Below are 20,138 nucleotides of genomic sequence, written 5' to 3'. Positions count from 1 at the left end.
GCTGGCCATCTCTTCCCCATTTTGTGATGCCCAGCGCAGCAGTCTGGGAGCTGACCTTGTTAGTGAAAACAGAGGCAAAAAAAGCATTGAGTACATTAGCTTTTTCCACATCCTCTGTCACTAGGTTGCCTCCCTCATTCAGTAAGGGGCCCACACTTTCCTTGGCTTTCTTCTTGTTGCCAACATACCTGAAAAAACCCTTCTTGTTACTCTTGACATCTCTCGCTAGCTGCAGCTCCAGGTGCGATTTGGCCCTCCTGATTTCATTCCTACATGCCCGAGCAATATTTTTATACTCTTCCCTGGTCATATGTCCAACCTTCCACTTCTTGTAAGCTTTTTTTATATGTTTAAGATCCGCTAGGATTTCACCATTAAGCCAAGCTGGTCGCCTGCCATATTTACTATTCTTTCGACTCATTGGGATGGTTTGTCCCTGTAACCTCAACAGGGATTCCTTGAAATACAGCCAGCTCTCCTGGTAGGTTATGTTTGGTAGGTAACTTCCGGCCCTTAGGGATTGAGTCCCATTATGGCCATGTGTCAGAGCAGTCAGAGCCTTCAGCAGATTCATGACCTCCTGCAGGGTGGCTCAATCCTGGGTTGCCTGGCTCATCAGCAGTTGATTTGTTTTCTGCTGTAGCCATACCGACTCCCGTTGAGTGGCCATCTGGACCCTGGTAGCCTCTTGTTGCGCGGCCATGGCCTACACCAACACCCTCACTATGTTGTACATTTTTGAGATGATTCACCTTGCCCTGGGATGGTCCACTGTGCCAGCTATCCCACTCCAGACACCATGTGTGTCAAGGCACCTCCTCTGTCTTGCTGGACTTTTCACTTTCCCCTCTGGCAGTGGTGGGGCCTGGGCTAAAATCAGCCCCACTCTAGACAGTGTTTGTCTTCCCCCTCTGCATTCTCTTACCAGTACTGACATACCCTGACACCCCAATATTCACCACTGTCATGTAATTAGGATATGTATTGTAGAAAGTATGTCTTGTGAGGTATCATTCTAAAAGTCTTGATCTGCTAGACATTAATATCTCATTGGATTGTATGTATTATTGTTGTATGTGAAGTTATAAAGTCTGCTATGTACGTGTTACTGAAACATGTTGTGAGGTTGAAAGCACCCACAATCAGCCTTTCAGGTACAACAGTAAAAATGCCAAACAATGCTAATGGCTTACTGAGGACATGCACACAGGTACAAGGATTACCCCAGGGACTGAGCACAATAGAAACTTCACAGAGACAGCACTGCACAACGGGAACTGTTTGACCCAGATCATAGCGAAAAAGCTTTCCAGCAAGTGGGAAGATCATATAAGGGGGGGACAATGACATTAAGGGGGGGACCTCTCTCCCTGCAACAACACACCTGGAAACACTTGAGGGGCAAGGACTGAACTGTGGGAAGTGAAGGTCCCAGGTTAGAAGGATCTTTAGCCTGTGTATCAAAATCTGGGAAAGCCAAGGCAACTTGCAACTTAAGAGTCTGCCAACCTGTTTATCACTCACAGTGAGAATTTGCTAATTTATATCCAACCTATCTAGTGTGTTAAGATCAGTTTGCGGTTTTTGTTTATTTACTAAGGTAATCTGCTTTGATCTGTTGGCTATCCCTTATAATCACTTAAAATTATTTAAGCTCAGTACCAATGTGGACACAAGAACAAATGGATATAAACTGGTCATTGGGAAGTTTGGACTTGAAATTAGACAAAGGTTTCTAACCATCAGAGGAGTGAAGTTTTGGAATAGCCTTCCAAGGGAAGCAGTGGGGGCAAAAAATCTATCTGGCTTTAAGATTAAACTCGATAAATTTATGGAGGAGATGGTATGATGGGATAACATGATTTTGGTAATTAACTGATCTTTAACTATTCATGGTAAATAGGCCCAATGGCCTGTGATGGGATGTTAGATGGGGTGGGATCTGAGTTACTACAGAAAATTCTTTCCTGGGTATCTGGCTGATGAATCTTGCCCACATACTCAGGATTTAGCTGATCGCCATATTTGGGGTCGGGAAGGAATTTTCCTCCAGGGCAGATTGGAAGAGGCCCTGGAAGTTTTTCGCCTTCCTTTATAGCATGAGGCACAGGTCACTTGCTGGAGGATTCTCTGCTCCTTGAAGTCTTTAAACCACGATTTGAGGACTTCAATAGCTCAGACATAGGTGAGAGGTTTTTCGCTGGAGTGGGTGGGTGAGATTCTGTGGCCTGCGTTGTGCAGGAGGTCGGACTAGATGATCATAATGGTCCCTTCTGATCTTAGTATCTATGAATCTATGAAAAAAAATCTACCTCTTGTACTTAATAAATTTATTTTTGTTTTAAACCCAGTTTGTGTAATACAAGAAGCTGTGCATATCTCTCTCCACAGTGAGGGAGAGGGCAAATTTCAATTAGCTTACACAGTACAGTTCTTGGTGAAGCACAACACAAGACAATTTGGGGTTTACTCTCCAGAGCAGGAGTGCACTTGAGTGCTAGGTAATTCCTTAGTTGAAAGCCTTCCCATGCAGTACTGGTTTCCATTTCTGTCTTTCTGCAGCTGGGTGTGTCCCTTTTTGTGCTATAGGAGGCTTGAGGGCCTGGCTTGGCAGGACGGTGTGGGAGCCCAGGTTGGTAGAACAGGCAGGCTCAGTGGTACCCCAGTACATAAGGTGGCACCCCGAAAGGGGGGCAACTCATCACAAGTACTTTCAAGGTAGGCCTCAGGACAGGCCCAAAGAGGGTTCCTCCAGCAAACAAAAAAGAAACCAATTTACAAACACAAAATAAAAGGGGATACCTTTCCCTGCCCCCTTTGCTTGGGTGCTGTTATCTTGCTGTTGTCCCCAGGGTGTCAATCTTTCCCCTAAACAGGCACTCAGCTTTGGGGGTTTCCCCCTCGAGGGAGGAGAGCATCCTCTCTTCCTGGAGAAGCCTGTCTTCCTGCTGCCACTAGCCCTGCAACAGCTTGTCTCTCCTCCCCCTCTCTAACCAGAGCAAGGGCTTTTAAAGATCTCAGGCAGCATTTAATTGGACTCAGGTGTCCATAACTGACCTGAGGGAACTCCTTCTCAGCTTGTAGGAAAAAGGGCCTTTATCACTTTAGGGCTAAAATAGCCGCCTCCACCACTCTCTGGCTGCTCCCAGCCTGACTTGATCACACTCCCACATTCTGACTGGATGATGTGAAGAGTGGCTAATGACGAAAGAGTCAGGCAGTTAGCTCAGCATGAATTAGGAAGCTGTTGTGGCTCCAGCTTCTGCAATGCTAGGATCACAGAGTATACACTGCAACTTGTCACTGTGGTAAAAAACTTACACAGACGAGAAGAGAATCCACCTTGCATGAGGTGCAAGAGTCCAAGGATGGCATTAAAATATGAACTATATAAAAGCATACAGTGGGCCCTGCTGCCTCAGAGTTGCCATTGGATCTTCAGCTGCTTTTGAACACCTAGACAGCACGGGGGGGCAAAAGTGCACACTCTCATCTAAACTTGGCAATTACAGCCATGTAGGAGTAACTTCTATCCCTTTTAAAATAATGGAATATTCAGAGAAATCACTAAACCTCTAAAGGATAATGGAATGATGAATGACAGACAGCAGTGGGGGCTTACTAGAAACGTCTTAGCACATTTGATTGCTTTGTTTCAGAGAGTTACAAAATTAGAATGTAGGTTGCCACCACTGTTCGTGTGACCTGAAGGGGAAAACAACCTTTTGCCAAAAATTGCTATTTATCCAGTGCCCAAATTTTATTTTGCAGCTCTTGTTGCAGAGAGAAGTTTTTGTCTTAGCTCTGAAGAGTTTACACTCTAAAGGAGACCATATACAGACCAAAAAAAAAAAAGATGGAAAAATATACAACATACAAGTAAAGTGAATAAATTGGTCTTAGACACGTTTGTCGTTGGTTTTAGGTTTTATGGGGGTAAATAGCAGAGTGTGGCAGGGCCCCCTTAGCTTCTGCCTCTGCTAGGCTCACAAAGTCACTCTGAGACCGTGGCTTTTTAACCACTGGTGCACTTTATTCTCAGGCTTGTTCCCACCACCGTTTCACCATGTAAAAGTAACCCTTCACCATCTGCAGGCAGGGGAGAGCTGCTTCCATTCCCTGCTTTTTCCCTTTCCTCTTGCTCTCCCCTGGCTTCCTTCCCCTGAGGCTTTTATGCAGCCCCAGGCTACTTAGGTAGCAGCTGTCTCTGCCTCCCCAATTAGGGCCAGGTTACCTCCAACCCGCTCTAATTTGTTCCCCTAACGAGGAGCAGGCGTGACAGAGAGCTGAATCTGCAACCCTTTGCCCAGCACCATGTCACAGGGTAGAAATTGTTGATTTAACCACAGGCAAAGGAGTAAATCACATACCTTCTACATCTGAGAGAACAATCAGGAGATCAGTCTTCATTTCTACAGCCAATCGTGCTGCCAGACTATCATTATCCTTAACACTAATAACCTGAAATACATAGAAAGGTCAGCAACACCAGCAGGAGAGAGAAGCTAGCACTGACTGCGCCCTACAGTGAACAAGTATCAGTACTAACAGACCCCTCTGTACTGCTTTGTCCATATTATGCTGTGCGCTCTATGGGGTGGAATCTTTGTATGGAGTTGAGCACAATGTTAGCATTCAGTAAACAAGCAGTAATATCCTATCCAAATCAGTCTGTGCTCTGCAAAAAGCAAGCCATGCTAGTGTCTGCTCCCCATCCAAATCAATGCACCTTGTCAAAAGCAAGCCATGTCAGTACCCATTCCCTAATTCCTCTGTCCATACCATTCCGCTTAATGGTATGGACTTTCAGCTCCCAGCATCAATCTGTTTTTTCTGTTCTTACATTTTCCATTTCCCCCGTTGGTCACTCCAGGATATCCAGGTTATTACAGTGTTAGTGAGTCATGCATTCATGCTCTAGCAGGTCCAATAGCAGGATCCACCCACTGTAATACTTTACCCACATTTACCCCCTGAAGATCACTGTTTGGTTCTGGAGGTGGAACAACAGCATCATTGGTGTTAATAATAGGGACAATGTTCATCCGCAGCAGCTCATGTAATGTCCCATTTAAATTTCGACGCTTCTGTTCATCATGGAAATCCAAATTGGTGACTAAAATCTGAAAAGGAGAAAGACTCTGAACAAGAATTTGATCTGCAGCCACCAAGTGTGCAAGTAAAGAGACATCCACAACAGATCGGTCAAGGCTCCCTAGGCCACCATGGCAGCAAGAGGGGTTAGTTAAAGGGTGCAGAGGATAGTTGAGAAATTTAATTCTTTGGACCATTATTTATTGTAGAATATGAGACATACACAGCTATCTCCCAATAGCCCTTTTCCCAAGAAATCATAACATGGGCTGGCTAAGTTTCTACGAAACAATCTGAGAAACTCACATGCAGGTTCTGGTTATGACTTTTAAAGCCCCAAGACCATCTGGGATCAGATTATTTGAGACACCCCCTTTCTTCCCATACAATATCTCCACAAATACAATAAACAGAGAGGCTTAATTTAGAGCTTCCTTCCTCTGAACAGGAAGGTAAAGCTGGTGGGTTATTTACTCTCCAATGTCCCTTCAGCTCTGAAATTCACTTCCCCCTTGGTCTGCCAGAACCTAGCTCCATTGACCTTCTGGACATGCTGCAAACACCATCTTTTCTTTCAGACATGTAGGGAGGCAGCTGAGTAAAGAAGGGGATGGGAGTTATCGATGACCTGTGGAGGCGATTTTTCCCCATCTCTATTTTGACATTGGGTGCTTATGAGAACTGAGTACAACTGAATCCACTGTGAGACATTGGAGAGGTTTTTGGAATTTTAATTTAGGAGTCCAATGATTTTAAAAGGAGCTTAATTTAATCCTTATAAATATACAGTGGGACAGTTGTGTTCATATTCAAGACAGTGCAAAGATGAGTATATTTTAGCCAGTGAATTCAGTAGATATTGTATGATGGAACACATACAGGGAGCAGATCTACCGAGAGAGAAGGTGACATTAAGTTCTCAGGTACCATGGTGATAGCCGTGGTATAAAGCCCAAGACAGATGTTTATATAGGCAGAGTATAATTGTACTTCATAGCAAGATCTTCTCCAAGTACCTGAGTACAACAATTCAAACAATAATGCTACAACATGAGTTTAAAAAAAAAAAAAAAAAAAAAAAGAGGCTCATGGCTAAGTGTATACAATATGGAACAGAAGAGATGTTAATGAACAGAGAGTCCATATTTGAGGACTCACTTTTTACATTTCTCTCTCTCTCTCTCTCATATGAGCTTTATATTCAGCTTGACAGTTCTAATTTTGTTTGCAGACAAATGATTAAAAAAATTAATTGTGATTAATCAGGACATTAAAAAAATAGTTGCAACTAATTGCAGTTTTAATTACACTGTTAAATAATAATAGAATATCATTTATTTAAATATTTTTGGATAGTTTCTATTTCAAATATATTGATTTCAATTACAACAGAATGCAAAGTGTACAGTGTTCACTTATTTTTGATGATAAATATTTGTACTGAAAAAAAATTTTTTTAATTCATTTCATACAAGTACTGTAGTACAATCTCTTTATCCTGAAAGTGCAACTTACAAATGTAGGATTTTTTTTTTACATACCTGCCCTGCACACAAAAATATAACAAAGTCCACTCAGTCCTACTTCCTGTTCAGCCGATCAGAAGTAAGGGTGACATCATATATGGTGTATTGCCATCCTTACTTCTGCTGCAGCTTGTGGTGCCTAGCACTTGGCATACGGCTCAAAATGGGCTCTGTGCTATTGCATGGGGGCTGCATCTTGCCAGAGTCCTCTGGTGCCTCCTGGCTCACCATGGGCACCATTTCAGATTTTGGTTTGATGTGAGAGTGTGTGGGATGGGCAGTGGGGGTGGGGGGGGGAGGGAAGGAGGGAGGGAGAGCGCGAGCGAGCGTGCTGGAGGACAACGAATGTGTGTGTGGTGTGTGTGCTGGGGAAGCACTGTCTCTTTAAGCAGAGCACTCATGAGCCTGAATGCTTTTTCAGCCAACAGCAGCTGCCATTGGCAACAATGGCTCCTGAAACAACACCAGCTGACAGGCTCCCCCTGTTCCCTGACACAGGTGGGGAAAGGGAGACACTCCAACATCAGCCTCTCTTACCCCCGCTCTGCACAGCAGTCAAGAGGCAGGCTCCCAGTCTAGAGCAGCTTGGCCCAGGCGGCTCCATGGGTGCGGGGTGGGGGGAGGAAGTGGGAGCAGCAGTTATCACGAGGGATGGGGGTGTGAGACCAGCTCTGAAGCATTTCACTAATCCGAGCATCTGGTCTGGATATTACGGAGTCTCTTGTTCCCGGGCCACCTCCTGCTTGCTGCCACAGCCTGTGCCTCCCTCCCTGCCCAGCCGCTACAGAGTCCTATCTCCAGAGGTGTGCGATTAACCCTCGTTAAAAAAACGTGTTATTTTGTTGAGTTAATTGCATGTGTTAACTGCAAGTAACTGACAACCCTAATAATAATTCTACATTTGTAAATTGCACTTTCATGATAAAGAGATTGCAGTACAGTGCTTGTATGAGGTGAATTGAAAAATACTATTTTTTGTTTATCTTTTTACAGTGCAAATATTTATAATAAAAAGTAATAAAGTGAGCACTATACATTTTCTATTGTGTTGTAATTGAAACTAATATATTTGAAAATGTAGAAAAACATGAAAAATATTTATAATTGGTATTCGATTATTAACAATGCGATTAAAACGGTGATGAATTGTGACTTTTTTTAATCTAGTTAATTATTTTTGCATTAATTGCTTGAGTTAACTGCGATTAATTGACAACCCTAGTTTTCAGTCCTTAGACCTTCACTCCTGATCCTCAGCTCCATCTCTTTGGCCTATCGTAGGGCCACCAACCAGGTGGTCTGGGATACACAATTGGTTAAAAAAATGTCCAAAGCCAGCCAAAAAATGTGTTTTTTCTTTAACTAGAACATAAAATTTATTTAAGTGATATTTACCAGAACAATTTCCTTTGTGGGATATCATTGAAACCAAGTTCTAAACCTCTCAGAAATGGAATTACAATGGAAATCTAGGAAGACAGTGAGTAGAATGGAACAGGTCCTTCTAGAATTAATAAGATTGGTTCCAAAAGATGGACTGAAGTATCAATCCACGGGCAAGGGCAGGGGAAAGCGCAGTCCCTTACCTGAGCTGCACAAATGCTGTACTGTGTAAACATGGCCTCATAGAGAGCCATCAATCCACTCTGCCCAGCTGCAGCACAGGCTCGTGCCTCCAAGACTGGAATAGCCTTCAAAGATTAGAGAACATCGCTGTCAGCCAATTGACAGGAAGGGATATAAGCCGACTCAGCCCAACATCTAATAGAAGAGCAGATGTCTACCTCAGCCACTCACCATGTCCTTTAGCTGGTTCTGTCCTGAATGCAGGGCCTGCCTCACACTTTGAGAAAGCAGGATCTCATGGCGCAATCGCTGTTTTCCAAAAGCCACAGCACCACTGGTGACTATCATCATTTCCCGACCCTGATTCTGCAGCATTGACACCTACAGGTGTGGAGAATCAAAGATCAGGCCCTAGAGCAGGAAAGTTACTAGCTTACTGATTCCATTCTTCCTCTTTGTACATTTTAAGAGCATTTTGTGCCTCATCAATTCCTGGAGACTGAAGTCTTCTGCTTATCCAAAGAACATATACAGTAAGGAAGTAACAATGTAAGATGCCCCGCTCTTAGGAGAGAACCTGTATGGCCCTTGCTATACTTGACCCCATCATGGTAGCAATTTTTCTAATGTAAGCACCTGGACCAATCAAGCCATAGGACAGGCATCAGGTGGCAGCCAGTTTGTCCACCATCAAAGCTGGTGTGATTTTAAGCAGAGTCTAGAGGCGAGCAGCCCATATCCTATTGCCAGACTTATCATCGACCAGCCATGCCCACAGCTCATATTTAAACAGCAATGCTACATCTGAGATGTAGAGAATCGGTCTTCTCTTATACCATGCAAACACTTCATGCTTTGCCCCCTCCACCTCCCAGCACCTGGCTTCGTAGTTCCTTTCACAAATCAAGTACCATATACTTCATTGATGCAACAAGGTTTTGTACACACCTATCAAGTATACACTAGATCCGTCCCTCTACAGCTAGGTTTCTGTTTCATTTCAGGCAACACAAGCAAATTACTATATGGATCCCATCCATTCCTGGTGCATCTAAAATAAAAGAGGCCTTCAGAGGCTTTTCCAAAGGTAAACATGCACATATCCCAGGGACACAGAAGACATTACTCCTCACTGGTACATGAACTCTAGTACAGATACTGAAATGTCAGTGCTGCCTTCCTACCCAATTGCCTCTTGGGTCTATCTTATTACCTTCCTTTTGCTAAGATTACCTTGGGGGAACATTTCTCTCATACTGGTTTGTGGGGTTACCCAGTATATCACATCTGCTCATGGGCAAGGAGAAGTATCGCACAGGCCACTGGGGAGAAACCCTACTCAAGTCTTTTCCCAACAGACCATGGGAATCTTCCACAATCTTCATAAGCATCCCCAACATAAATCCAAGTAACTGCATTTTAACGCTAAGCTTTTTGGAGGGGAAGATGTTAACTAAACTCATGTCACTAGAACGAAAAGCCAAGTGGGTGAGGCACTGAGAAAGGGGATGGATTCACAAAGCACTGCAGCATTCTGGGAAGACTGCCCGTTAGGATAAGAGTTATCAATGTAGCAGAAGTAGGACCAACTCACTAGATGCCAACTGGCAGAGTTTTTTAACCAGAATTTTAACCGGATATGGATAAGTTTTATTTAACTCAATTATTATACATTCATATGTATCAAGTGCAAGTTACTGTGTAATCCAGGTGTCAGACAGAGCAATTTAAACATCAGCAGTGAAGCCCTGATAGAACATTACTCACTGGGATTATACTCCACAGGTATTTTTCAACAAAAGAAGTGGCAACAAGAGATACTCACGTCCAACTTCATCCCAGGACAAAATGTTCTCTCCCATTCCCTGATGGCCCTTCCTCCTCCAGCTGAAGGCAGGAACTCCCACTACATTTATTTCTGCATACTGCAGGTTCTCCTCTTGCACCACTCTACGTATATTAGGCCACATGTCTCCCTCACTACATCTTCCCCCTCTGCATACAGCTCAGTTTTGCCACATGATGATAAAAGCTGCAGTTAAAGTCTCCTGCTAAGTTTTAATATACAAACTTTAAGGAGACATTGACTAGCCAGTTTGCAAGAGCACTGGGTTTTTTAGCCATAAAGTTACCTGCTCAACAATAGATGCCAACCGCCCAAGAGCCAATCCACACTCATCTCCTCGAGTCACAACAGCACTACCCAGCTTCACCACAATCCTTTTAGCATGTTTCAGCTCACTGCGATGTGCGAATGACTTGCCATGTGTACGACTGAGGGGAATGGTGATAAATGGGATGTTGCTCCAGCAACGGATAGATTCGTTCCTTAACACCAGGTTATGGACAGGCAAATCTGTGGTTAAAAAACAAAAAACAAACAACCACCACATGAAAGAGAGGGAGAGATCCCACACTCCTAAATGTTGAGCCCACAACTTTGAACACTTAGTTCAGACCTCCCCCAACCCCTTATCTGTCAAGATTACCCCATCTTGAACCTAAAATCCCACAATGTGCACTCAATATTCTGACTTCCAAGCTCCTGGAATGTATCCAGTTTCCAAGAGACTGAGAAAGAAGGAATGCAAGCCATTGCTGGGGCAGTGTATAAGACCCATACTGGGTCAGACCAATGGTCCATTTAGCCCAGTATCCTGTCTTCCAACAGTGGCCAACGCCAGGTGCTTCAGAGGGAATGAAAAGAACAGGGGCAATCGTCCAGTCCCAACATCTGGAAGTGAGAGGCTTAGGGACACCCAGAGCATTGGGGTTGCATTTCTGACCATCTTGTGTAATAGCCATTGATGGACTTATCCTCCATCACTTATCTAGTTCTTTTTTTAATCCAGTTATACTTTTCGCCTTCAGAACATCCCTTGGCAATGAGTTCCACAGGTTGACTGTGCACTGTGTGAAGTACTTTCTTTTGCTGTTTTAAACCTGCTGCTCATTAATTTTATTTGGTGACCCCCTAGTTCTTGTGCTGTGAAGGGGTAAATAAAACATTTCTTTATTCACTTTCTTCATACCATTCACAATTTTATAGACCTCTATCATGCACCCCCTAGCCATCTCTTTTCCAAGCTGAATAGGCCCAGTCTTTTTAATCTCTGCTCATATGAAAGCTGTTCTATACCCACAATCATTTTTGTTGCCCTTCTCTGTACCTTTTCCATATCCAATATATCTTTTTTTGAGATGGGGCAACCAGAACTGCACACCATATTCAAGGTGTCAGCAAAACATGAATTTTATAGTGGCATTATGATATTTACTGTTTTATTATCAATCCCTTTCCTAATGTTCTATTAGTTTCTTTGACAGATGCTGCAAATTGAACATTGGCAACTGGTTGTCCCATATCCTATGTGGCAGGGTGGACTGATTTAATCAAAGCAATTAAAGTAATTAATTTTAATGTTTCATATTTGTCCTTTTTAGTTTCCTAAAGAAACACTGATTCTCATTGGTTGATAATCATTAAAATACATTTATTTGCAACTAAATATAGCCTTTGCACTAAATTTGGTACTGTTTTTTGCTAACCAGGTGGATAAACTAGATTTATACATATTTATTAAAGCAATTAAATAGCAAAACTTATCTTCTTAATTTTTATATTTATTACAGGGCTGTCGATTAATCGCAGTTAACTCAAAAATTAATAATTAAAAAAAATAATCACGATTAATCGCACTGTTAAACAATAGAATACCAACTGAAATTTATTAAATATTTTTGCATGTTTCTACATTTTCAAATATATCAATTTCTGTTGCAACACAGAATACGAAGTGTACAGTGCTCAATTTATATTTTTTATTACAAAAATTTGCACAGTAAAAATTATAAACAAAAGAAATAGTATTTTTCAATTCACCTCATACAAGCACTGTAGTGCAATCTCTTTATCATGAAAGCGCAACTTACAAATGTAGCTTCTTTTGTTACATAACTTCACTCAAAAACAAAACAATGTAAAATTTTAGAGCCTACAAGTCCACTCAGTCCTACTTCTTGTTTAGAGAATTGCTTAGACAAGTTTGTTTACATTTACCGGAGATAATGCTGCCCACTTCTTAATTACAAAAAGAAAAGGAGTACTTGTGGCACCTAAGAGACTAACCAATTTATTTGAGCATAAGCTTTCGTGAGCTACAGCTCACTTCATCGGATGCATCCGATGAAGTGAGCTGTAGCTCACGAAAGCTTATGCTCAAATAAATTGGTTAGTCTCTAAGGTGCCACAAGTACTCCTTTTCTTTTTGCGAATACAGATTAACACGGCTGTTACTCTGAAACCTTCTTAATTACGTCAGCTGAAAGCGAGAACAGGCATTCGCATGGCACTGTTGTAGCCTGTGTCACAAGATATATATGTGCCAGACATGCTAAAGATTCATATGCCTCTTCATCAGGGCCGGCCCTAGGTTTTTTGCCGCCCCAAGCGCCGGAATGCTGCCTGAGCAAGAAAAAGAAAAAAAAAGGTGGCCGGAATGCCACCCTTGGACATGTGCTGCCCCAAGCACGTGCCTGGTTTGCTGGTGCCTAGAGCTGGTCCAGCTCTCCATGCTTCAGCCATCGTTCCAGACAACACACTTCCATGCTGATGACGCTCATTAAAAAAAATGTGTTAATTAAATTTATGACTGAACTTCTTGGGGGAGAATTGTATGTCTCCTGCTCTGTTTTACTCACCTTCTGCCATATATTTTATGTTATAGCAGTCTCGGATGATAACCCAGCACATATTGCTTGTTTTAAGAACACTTTCACTGCAAATTTGACAAAATGCAAAGAAGTTACCAACGTAAAATATCTGAAGATAGCTATAGCACTCGACCCAAGATTTAAGAATCTGAAGTGCCTTCCAAAATCTGAGAAGGATGAGGTGTGGAGCATGCTTTCAAAAGTCTTAAAAGAGCAACACTCCGATGTGGAAACTACAGAATCCGAACCACCAAAAAAGAAAATCAGTCTTCTGCTGATAGCATCGGACTCAGATAATAAAAATGAACATGCGTCGGTCCGCACTGCCTTGGATTGTTATCAAGCAGAACCTGTCATCAGCATGGAAGCATGTCCTCTGGAATGGTTGAAGCGTGAAGGGACATGTGAATCTTTAGCACATCTAGCACATACATATCTCGTGACACTGGCTACAGCAGTGCTATGCAAACGCCTGTTCTCACTTTCAGGTGACACTGTAAACTAGAAGCTGGAAATGTAAACAAACTTGTTTGTCTGAGCAATTGGCTGAACAAGAAGTAGGACTGATTGGACTTGTAGGCTCTAAAAACTTGTAGGCTCTTTTACATTGTTTTGTTTTTGAATGCAGGGTTTTTTGTACATATATCTACATTTGTAGGTTCAGCTTTCATGATAAAGAGATCGCACTACAGTACTTGTATTAGGTGAATTGAAAAATACTATTTCTTTTGTTTCTTACAGTGCAAACACTTGTAATACAAAATAAATATAAAGTAAACACTGTACACTTTGTATTCTGTGTTGTAACTGAAATCAGTATATTTGAAAATGTAGAAAACATCCAAAAATGTTTAAATAAATGGTACTCTATTGTTTAACATCGCGATTAATTTTTTTAATCACGCGATTAATTGCAATTAATTTTTAATCACTTGACAGCCCTAATTTATTATGTTAGAAAATGGTGAATTATGCATTTCATATTTACTAGATGATTAATGTTTTACTTGTGATTTGTGTAAAGTTCTATTCAGAAGGAAATTTAAATCAACTAAAAATGCACAAAAACAGTATTTTTTTTTTTTAATTAACTAAAACTACTTTATGGATATATAAGAAAAGTTCATCAAAATGTTTTGCATTTAAAACTAACTGATTTATGAAATAAAGGAAGTATTCATTGTAGTTAGTAAATTGAACTGATTGTTTCAGTTTGCCATGTCCTTCAAGATTTTAGAACTAACAAATCTCATCCTCACACCTTATTTTTATTCATAGATGGGAAGAGGAAAACAAGCTTTTCCAGCTACTAATTGGTTTCTTATTGAACTAATCATTGAGCTGAACTAGCTGAATAAAATGAAATTAAAAAAATATTCTCTCTGCACTTGCAGAAGAGGCTAGTGCTGTCAAAGGCTGGTTTAGCACTTCAGCAAACTCTGGTTTCAGGTGTTTAGCCAGTGACCTCCTCCAGTTGAGCAGTTTGACTTTCTTTAACACTTGGCAGCAAACATGTACTGGTTAATATTATTGTTATATGCAATTTAAATTTTAATATAAATTATATATTATATAATATAATAATCCGTAACATAGGTTGTCAATTTCAAAAAATTTTTTTAAAACCCCAACCCAGCACCCTGCCCGGAGCGGGGCTGAACCACGTGGTCCAGCTTGCAGACTGGCTTAAAACGGCTCACAGGCCAGATCCAACCCGCAGGCCATAGTTTGCCCACCCCGTCCTAAACTGTAGTAACTGGAATCAAACTTTGGATAAGTCTAAGGAACAAACAAAGGCACTGCAGGAATGGTGAGCATTCTTCCCTCTAAGTTAGTAATGAACCTGATGCAATGCCTTCTAGCTTCGTGCTGAAAGTGCCATCATAAGGTCAAGTCAGGGGTCCTTAAACTGTGGATCGAGACCCCAAGGTGGGTCAGAACCCCATTTTAATTGGGTCACCAGAGCTGGTGTTAGACTTGCTGGGGTCTGGAACCAAAGCCCAAGCCCTGCCACCCGGGGCTGAAGCCAAACCCTGAGGGCTTCAGCCCTGGGCAGCAGGGCTCATGTTACAGGCCCCATACCTGGGGCTGAATACTCCTTGGGCTTTGGCTTTGCACCCCTACCCCAAAGTGGTGGGGCTCAAACTTTGGCTATCGCCCCCCCCCGGGGTGGCAGGGCTTGGGCGGGCCCAGGCTTCCGTCCCCGCTCCTGAGGACATGTATTAATTTTTGTTGTCAGAAGGGGACAGCAGTGCAATGAAGTTTGAAAACTGCTGGTTTAAGTGGTACAACAGTGATTATGGCAACTTGTCTAATCCTTAAAGATCCAGTAGCCCTTTTCCCAAGAGTCAGGAAATTGAGTGTGGTCTCCTGATCAAACTTGAAATGATTGCAAGAAAATCAAAGGGGCAAAATGTGGCAGTTTCAGTGTTTCACACAATAAGTCATCCAATTTCAAATTAAATGGATATTTTGGATTCACTTTCTCTCTGTCTGGAGGAAAGGATGGGTCAGAAAATCTTACTACAGGAGATAAGAGAAGCTTAATTAATAATTTCTCAAGGCCATAGTTAAATGCATTTCTCCATCACCATAGACTCCCAGACCATCTTAGTGAGTTAATTATTCTAGAAGGCTGCATAGAAAAATGCTGCATGGTCCTCTACATATTCTGCTTCTTACTTGGGAAAGAAGAGAAAGAATACCCAACTGTACCTGTATCTTGTTGGGGCTCTCTTTCAAAGGTTATTAGCCCTCTATACAAAAAGACAGATAAAGGATTGAGTGGGGTTCCACTCCCCTGCCCAATTTCGTTGATTTTCAGGGTAACAGAATGACACTGCATACCACACAACATAAGCCAGGAAGGGCTGAAGCAGGTAAAAGCTGACAGTGTTCTCAGCACTGTACAAGACAAATACAGACCTTCTTGGCTAACCCTCTAGGCCGGTCCTGAGAACATCAGGGAGCCCTTGTTGTTGTATCAGTTATGTCAATCAGTATCTAGTCTGAAGTATTCCCAAGCAGTTTCGCTCTCTGAGAAGAAAGCAGCATTTTTTGATTGCAGTAGAGAACTCTGAGGATTTCAGGCAAAGCGTGAACGGCTCACCTAGCTCCTCTATCCCTATGCAAACTTATCTATTCTGATTGTGTCCTGGCCAGCACAGGGAAGAAAGTTAGGTCAGAGGTTACACCACTGAAGCACATTTCTGATGATGTGGGGCTTTGAACCATCCACACATTCCTCCTGTAATTCCAATTAGTTTCAGGGATTCTCACTGCATACAGGGGGAAATTGGTATGGGCATCTAAGTAGCTCTTCCATCAAATTGTACCAGGTGAAAAACTCTCTCAGCATCTTCCTTGCCTTCCAAATATGCCCTGTTGAACAGGACCAGCAGCACTGCAGGAGAGGCACTCACTGCAGCTTTTATGTCCAGCCTGCTGCTAGAATATAAGAGACGTTTCTGATATTCAGTCAAACATTGAATACTGGCAGTTGGGCAATGTTAGCTCCTCTTTAGGTCAGTGCTGTTAAGGGATAATTCACAGCATTTCTATGGGTAAAGTTGATGGGGTGTTCACCCCACATAAGGCAGAGCAGATTAAATTAGGTTAGTTTGCTGAAAAAGCTGCACCTGGGGGAGAGTCAACGATTGAAAGGCCAATTGAAGATGGACCCAGAAAAGAACACACAAGTGGGGCTGATATAAAGCCAGGAAGTTGGCAGCAGTCACTCCCTAGGAGAAGAAAGGTATGTTTGGGGCTACAGAGTTAAAGTAGCCTGCAGCCACTCCCTGGCAGGAGGGAGTCTTGGCTGCTAAACCCAGCAAAGGGGGAAGCAGAAGATGCAGAAAGGAGTCCAGGGAAAGAGCAACAGGGTCTGAGAGGAAACAGACCACAGTTGCTAATCAGAGAGTGTCCCTGAACTGGAACCCAGAGTAGAGGGCCAGCCCAGGTTCCCCTACCAGTCACAGGGGGAAGCGGCATGGACTGGGATCACTGTCCAATGGGACTTTAATACCCTGGAAGGTGAAGACTATAGTAACCTGGCTGGAGGGCCAAGTCATGAAGAGAGAGCATTCTGAGCTGCAGAGAGAGATGGCAGGATGCACGAATGAGTAGCAGAAGGGGGCATCAGACTTGGAAGGCGCTAATTCCCAGAGCAGCCAGGAGGTGTTGCCCTGGCACAGTAACTATTAGAGAGTTTTAGCACTTTAAATATATGCACTACATTTAATTTTGCACTACTGGAGTCAGCGGAGCCGCAACAGACAAGAAGTGAGGGCAGTTGAGGATAAGCTACCATTTTAGATATTAATTGTTCATACCTGAAAGACTTGGGTGAGGGGGGAAGCACTACTCACACACAGACCAAGTATTCATCCCACCCCTGTTGACTCAGCAGGCTCTAGTTGACAAGGCTACTGAGCACTGATGTCTCAAGTTTTCTTCAAAACCATCAGTATGCAGTCTCAAATGCCTCACACACGCTCAAGTGACCTCAAGGAGTTGGAGTGTTGTGACTGGTCTGTGTTGGAGTAAGCAGTTAACCACAGCATGCATGCAGTGGTTAGCAGTAGAGGGAGCCAGCACTCCATGCTTTCTCCCCTTTCTGAGGTTGGTGGATTCTGTGAAAATTGAAGGACTACATCTTGGAAGTATCAGTCAACTGATCTGGTCCACAATAGAACTGTGACCGATAGAGTAAATGGCTTAATATCTCTAGCCACTACCTCTGGACTTACTTCCAGGTGTCCAAGTTTCTAAGAAGAATTTTGATCTTCGCTCCAAGTAAATTTGGGCCTCACACCCTCCAATACCCATTTTTAGTTAGGGGTTCAAACTGCCTCACTGCAATCAATTCCCATCCCTCAAGTAGAAGGACAGGTTATTTACCTTGTACAATAACTTGAGTTCCAGATCTGTGTGTGTCTATGGGTGCTCCACATCAGGATGTGTGCACCCCCCATGAACTCTTGATGAAAGATTTTAGTCAGCAATGTCTGCAGGTCCACGCCTGCACTTAGGCAGTCTCATGCTGTGGTACAAGGGTATACAAGGAGGGGTGGACCCTTCACAACTCAAGTTCCTTCTCAAAGCCTTGGAAACAAAGCCTTGGAAACAAGCAGGGAGAACTGGAGGTCCTGGTGATGTCAAGGAACTATGACGTGATTGGAATCACAGAGACTTGGTGGGATAACTCACATGACTGGAGTACTGTCATGGATGGTTATAAACTGTTCAGGAAGGACAGGCAGGGCAGAAAAGGTGGGGGAGTAGCACTGTATGTAAGGGAGCAGTATGACTGCTCAGAGCTCCGGTACGAAACTGTAGAAAAACCTGAGTGTCTCTGGATTAAGTTTAGAAGTGTGTGCAACAAGAGTGATGTAGTGGTGGGAGTCTGCTATAGACCACCGGACCAGGGGGATGAGGTAGATGAGGCTTTCTTCCGGCAGCTCACGGAAGCTACTAGATCGCATGCCCTGATTCTCATGGGTGACTTTAATTTTCCTGATATCTGCTGGGAGAGCAATACTGCGGTGCATAGACAATCCAGGAAGTTTTTGGAAAGCGTAGGGGACAATTTCCTGGCGCAAGTGCTAGAGGAGCCAACTAGGGGGGGCGCTTTTCTTGACCTGCTGCTCACAAACCGGGTAGAATTAGTGGGGGAAGCAAAAGTGGATGGGAATCTGGGAGGCAGTGACCATGAGTTGGTTGAGTTCAGGATCCTGACGCAGGGAAGAAAGGTAAGCAGCAGGATACGGACCCTGGACTTCAGGAAAGCAGACTTCGACTCCCTCAGGGAACGGATGGCCAGGATCCCCTGGGGGACTAACTTGAAGGGGAAAGGAGTCCAGGAGAGCTGGCTGTATTTCAAGGAATCCCTGTTGAGGTTACAGGGACAAACCATCCCAATGAGTCGAAAGAATAGTAAATATGGCAGGCGACCAGCTTGGCTTAATGGTGAAATCCTAGCGGATCTTAAACATAAAAAAGAAGCTTACAAGAAGTGGAAGGTTGGACATATGACCAGGGAAGAGTATAAAAATATTGCTCGGGCATGTAGGAATGAAATCAGGAGGGCCAAATCGCACCTGGAGCTGCAGCTAGCGAGAGATGTCAAGAGTAACAACAAGGGTTTTTTCAGGTATGTTGGCAACAAGAAGAAAGCCAAGGAAAGTGTGGGCCCCTTACTGAATGAGGGAGGCAACCTAGTGACAGAGGATGTGGAAAAAGCTAATGTACTCAATGCCTTTTTTGCCTCTGTTTTCACTAACAAGGTCAGCTCCCAGACTGCTGCACTGGGCATCACAAAATGGGGAAGAGATGGCCAGCCCTATGTGGAGATAGAGGTGGTTAGGGACTATTTAGAAAAGCTGGACGTGCACAAGTCCATGGGGCCGGACGAGTTGCATCCGAGAGTGCTGACGGAATTGGCGGCTGTGATTGCAGAGCCATTGGCCATTATCTTTGAAAACTCGTGGCGAACCGGGGAAGTCCTGGATGACTGGAAAAAGGCTAATGTAGTGCCAATCTTTAAAAAAGGGAAGAAGGAGGATCCTGGGAACTACAGGCCAGTCAGCCTCACCTCAGTCCCTGGAAAAATCATGGAGCAGGTCCTCAAAGAATCAATCTTGAAGTACTTGCATGAGAGGAAAGTGATCAGGAACAGCCAGCATGGATTCACCAAGGGAAGGTCATGCCTGACTAATCTAATCGCCTTTTATCATGAGATTACTGGTTCTGTGGATGAAGGGAAAGCAGTGGATGTATTGTTTCTTGACTTTAGCAAAGCTTTTGACACGGTCTCCCACAGTATTCTTGTCAGCAAGTTAAGGAAGCATGGGCTGCATGAATGCACTATAAGGTGGGTAGAAAGCTGGCTAGATTGTCGGGCTCAACGGGTAGTGATCAATGGCTCCATGTCTAGTTGGCAGCCAGTATCAAGTGGAGTGCCCCAAGGGTCGGTCCTGGGGCCGGTTTTGTTCAATATCTTCATAAATGATCTGGAGGATGGTGTGGATTGCACTCTCAGCAAATTTGCGGATGATACTAAACTGGGAGGAGTGGTAGATACGCTGGAGGGGAGGGATAGGATACAGAAGGACCTAGACAAATTGGAGGATTGGGCCAAAAGAAATCTGATGAGGTTCAATAAGGATAAGTGCAGGGTCCTGCACTTAGGACGGAAGAATCCAATGCACCGCTACAGACTAGGGACCGAATGGCTAGGCA

General features: G+C 43.3%; 1 protein-coding gene across 4 annotated transcripts in view; it reads right to left on the bottom strand.

Moving 5' to 3' along the window:
- The window catches only part of ALDH18A1 (aldehyde dehydrogenase 18 family member A1), a 124,384-nt gene that overhangs the window by 62,459 nt on the left and 41,787 nt on the right, over positions 1 to 20,138 (bottom strand). For 3 of the 4 annotated variants that reach the window (XM_077823400.1, XM_077823399.1, XM_077823401.1), the window contains exons 3-7: positions 10,319 to 10,542; positions 8,418 to 8,567; positions 8,207 to 8,311; positions 4,965 to 5,123; positions 4,371 to 4,461 (exon numbers count right to left, since the gene is read on the bottom strand). In XM_077823400.1, coding sequence (XP_077679526.1) covers positions 4,371 to 4,461; positions 4,965 to 5,123; positions 8,207 to 8,311; positions 8,418 to 8,567; positions 10,319 to 10,542 — 729 coding nt within the window. The remainder of the gene's footprint in view (positions 1 to 4,370; positions 4,462 to 4,964; positions 5,124 to 8,206; positions 8,312 to 8,417; positions 8,568 to 10,318; positions 10,543 to 20,138) is intronic. The other variant, XM_077823402.1, reaches the window with a different exon arrangement.

This window comes from Eretmochelys imbricata, chromosome 7 (genome assembly GCF_965152235.1).
Source record: "Eretmochelys imbricata isolate rEreImb1 chromosome 7, rEreImb1.hap1, whole genome shotgun sequence".
NCBI lineage: Eukaryota > Metazoa > Chordata > Testudines > Cheloniidae > Eretmochelys > Eretmochelys imbricata.
This window is presented reverse-complemented; position numbering and strand designations above follow the sequence as displayed.